The sequence below is a fragment of the Girardinichthys multiradiatus genome, chromosome 14 (assembly GCF_021462225.1).
Source record: "Girardinichthys multiradiatus isolate DD_20200921_A chromosome 14, DD_fGirMul_XY1, whole genome shotgun sequence".
Taxonomy (NCBI): Eukaryota; Metazoa; Chordata; class Actinopteri; order Cyprinodontiformes; family Goodeidae; genus Girardinichthys; species Girardinichthys multiradiatus.
Window position 1 is genome coordinate 25,964,344 of NC_061807.1, and position 3,613 is coordinate 25,967,956.

Sequence of the window (3,613 nt, forward strand, 5' to 3'; positions counted from 1 at the left end):
ACTGATCATACTACACCAACGGTGAAATCCACGGCAAAAGCATCCACTGTAATATCACCTCCATCTGTGATTTCTATAAAAGGAACATCTGCACAGGAAACATCTTCACCATTATCTGTTACAACAGGATCCACAACAGACACCGTAGAATCAACAACAAACAAACAAGGCAATGAAACAATACAGTTAAAATACACCTCAGAACACATTACTTTAGATGTAACAACAAAGCCTCACAGTGAAGCTGCGAAAACAACCGAAACACCTGCAACAACAGGTGCCTCCACTACTTCAATACAAACTGCTGGATCAACATACAGCGGATCAGGGACTGTTCTCTTTCCTACTTCAAGGCAAAACTCAAACCAAAATGTAATTCAAACAAAACAACCAGAGACTCAGCATGAAACTACATCATCTGCAACAACTAAACCAGAGACGAAAACAGCACCAGCAGCATTTACAACACACAGGTCCACAATATCTTTACCTTTATCTGTTACAACAGGATCCACAACAGACACCACAGAATCAACAACAAACAAACAAGGCAATGAAACAACAACATTAAACATCACTTCTGGTAAAATTACATCAAATGTGACAACAGCATCACAAACTGTCCCTGCACCAACCAAATCTGAGAATTCAACAACATCAGCAGCATCACCTCCATCTTTATTTTCTACAATGGAAAAACCAGTTACAACAGGATCCACAACAAGTACTGTTTTAGTAACAACATCCAAAAACTACAAAGAAACAGCAAAATTACAAGATACCTCTAGACAAAGTACACCAAATGTAACAACGACATCAAAAACTTTAACAACTCAATCAACAGAAACACTTCAAACATCCACATCTGTATTGGACAATTCAGAGGTTCCAACAACATCAGCTCCAATTGCCACACAACCCACACCAGCAGAACAAATGGTTGGAATGTCAATAATTCAATCAACAAACAGTGGATTAGTCTCTGTGCCAATAACATCCACAACACAAACAGGTCAGTCTGTGAGATTCGTGCAAAGTGCAACAAACTCAGAAGCGGGTCTACCTACTGCCAAAACTCAAATATCTACCACAGATCATTCATCTACACTGATAGTGGAGTCCTTAACAACAACATCAACTGTAAGATCACCTTCATCTGTGATTTCTACAATAGGAACATCTGTAAGAGTAACAGCTTCACCTCCATCTGCACGATTCAGAACAGACACTGAAGAACCAGAAAAACACAACCAATGCAATGTAACAACACAATTACAAAACAAGTCAGGGCAACACAGAGTAACACAAGAAACACAAACTGATGCAACAGAAACAACCAAAATGCATGTACCAACAAAATTATCCACTGGTAAAACAAAAACTACTGAATCAATAACAGTTCAAAGAACAACACAGAGTGGTCCAGTCTTTCTGTTAACAAGCCAGACATCACTGCACAGTGCCACACAAATACAATCTAGTTCTTCAATAACCAAAACTAAAACAACTACCAGAGACCATCAATCAACAGATATAGTAGGGCTCTTGATGACAACAACAACGGCCGCTCCAGTTTCATCCATGGCTTTCACACTGGTAGCACAACCAGTGACAAACACAAGTACAACTACAGGGATGGAGCCAGCAGTTCCAGCCACAGATTATCTCACGCTGTCAACAACTGCACATGCATCCCTCACAGCTTCATCACAGAGCTCTGGATTATCAAACCAGACCCAAACCCCAACACAAGGTGGAGAGGTGACTCCATGGACAGAAGAGGCTTTTACAAGACAAAAATGGGAACATATGGGTACAACAATAAATCCAGATGACACCACAGCAACTTTGGTTACATCTCCTCAAGAAAAGAAACATTCAGCTGCACATATAAATACTTTGGAGGAGGGACCAAAGATTTTAACAGGTATGTTAGGATGCAAACATACTTCCACTACAGATCAAAATGCTTCCACAATCATACCAACAGATATACACCTAACTAATGTTTTTTTTCTTCCACTTCTGCAGCAACAGGAACAACAGATCAAAACTCAACTTCTTCACAAAGTATAGAATCCTCCATAACAGAACAGCCAAGTTCACAACAACCCCATTATATCTCATTGGTCCCAGTTAGCACACCTAGAAGCACTTCATCTTCAACCTCATCACTGGGTTCATCCTCAAAAGAATCACATTCAAACAGTACATCCCCTCAGGTTTATCCAACTACAAATATGGAGAAGGCAACAACAAAATCCACAGAAGTTCAGTATGAAAGCACAGAGACAACAAACTCCATTTTATATGCTTCCTCAGCTAACCTTGGACAAGCCAATACAAGTACTTTGTCTGTTTCTCAAAACAGCACAGTGTTTTTCAGACACAGTCCTAGGGTTGTTGTTCTGAAACCTTTGGTCTTTAATTATCCAGTTGTGAACCATACCACGTTTTTATCAAATGATACAGGTGAGAAAAGACAGAATTAAAAAAGACTCGTCATACTCGTACTCGTACTCGTCATCTTCCGCTTATCTGGGACTGGGTTGCGGGGGCAGCAGACTCAGCAGAGACACCCAGACGTCCCTCCACTCCTTAGTAAAAAAAACTAAGTAATGAAAAGATTTCTTAATGGTCCAAGACAAGGAAATCTCTGCGTCGTCTTCTGCTTCAAAAGGGACTGGGTTGTGGGAGCAGCAGACTCAGTAGAGACACCCAGACTTCTCTCTTGGCGCTATATAAATAAAACTGAATTGAATTGAATCCGGTAAAGATACCCGAGCCACCTCAACTGGCTCCTCATGATGTGAAGGGAATACGGCTCTACTCCAAATACCTCTCGGATGGCTGAGCTCCTCACCCTATCTCCAAGGGAGTGCTCGGCCACCCTACGGAGGAAGCTCATTTCAGCCGCTTGTATCCAGGATCTCAATTTCTTTGTCATGACCCAAAGTTCATGGCCATAGGCGAGAGTAGGAACATAGACTGACCAGTAAATCGAGAGCTTCGCTTATCGGCTCAGCTCTCTCTTCACCACAATGGACCGGCACAGCTTCCCCATTACTGCAGCAGGCGCACTGATCTGTCTGTCGGTCTCCCGCTCCATTCTCCCCTCACTCGTGAACAAGACCTCAAGATACTTAAACTTCTTAATTTGAGGCGGGAACTCCCCTCCAACCTGAAGAGGACAAGCCACCCTTTTCCAGTCGGGAACCATGGCCTCAGGCTTGGAGGAGCTGATCTTCATCCCAGCCGCTTCACACTTGGCTGTGAACCACCCCAGTGCATGCTGTAGGTCTTGGCTAGAGGGGACCAGCAGGACCACGTCATCTGCAAAAAAGAAAAAACGAAATCCACTGGTCCCTAAACCAGACTCCTACCGGGCCTTGGCTGCACCTAGAAATCCTGTCCATAAAAGTTATTAACAGGACTGGTGACAAAGGGCAGCCCTGCCGGAGTCCAACATGCACCAGGAACAGGTTCGACTTGATGCCGGCAACGGGACCAAACTCCTGCTCCGCTTGTACAGAGACTGGATGGCCCCTAATAAAGGCCCCCGACTGCGTTCTCCTGGAGCACCCCCCACAGTCCACCACGAGGAACACAGTCG

General features: G+C 43.5%; 1 protein-coding gene across 1 annotated transcript; it reads left to right on the forward strand.

Annotated features, from left to right (window-relative positions):
- Positions 1 to 292: 292 nt before the first annotated feature.
- LOC124881202 (mucin-5AC-like) lies at positions 293 to 2,968 on the forward strand. The gene is made up of 2 exons (XM_047386728.1): positions 293 to 1,927; positions 2,032 to 2,968. Exons 1-2 carry the CDS (start codon positions 691 to 693, stop codon positions 2,490 to 2,492), a joined length of 1,698 nt encoding a protein of 565 aa, XP_047242684.1. The 5' UTR covers positions 293 to 690; the 3' UTR covers positions 2,493 to 2,968.
- The last annotated feature ends 645 nt before the right edge of the window (positions 2,969 to 3,613 follow it).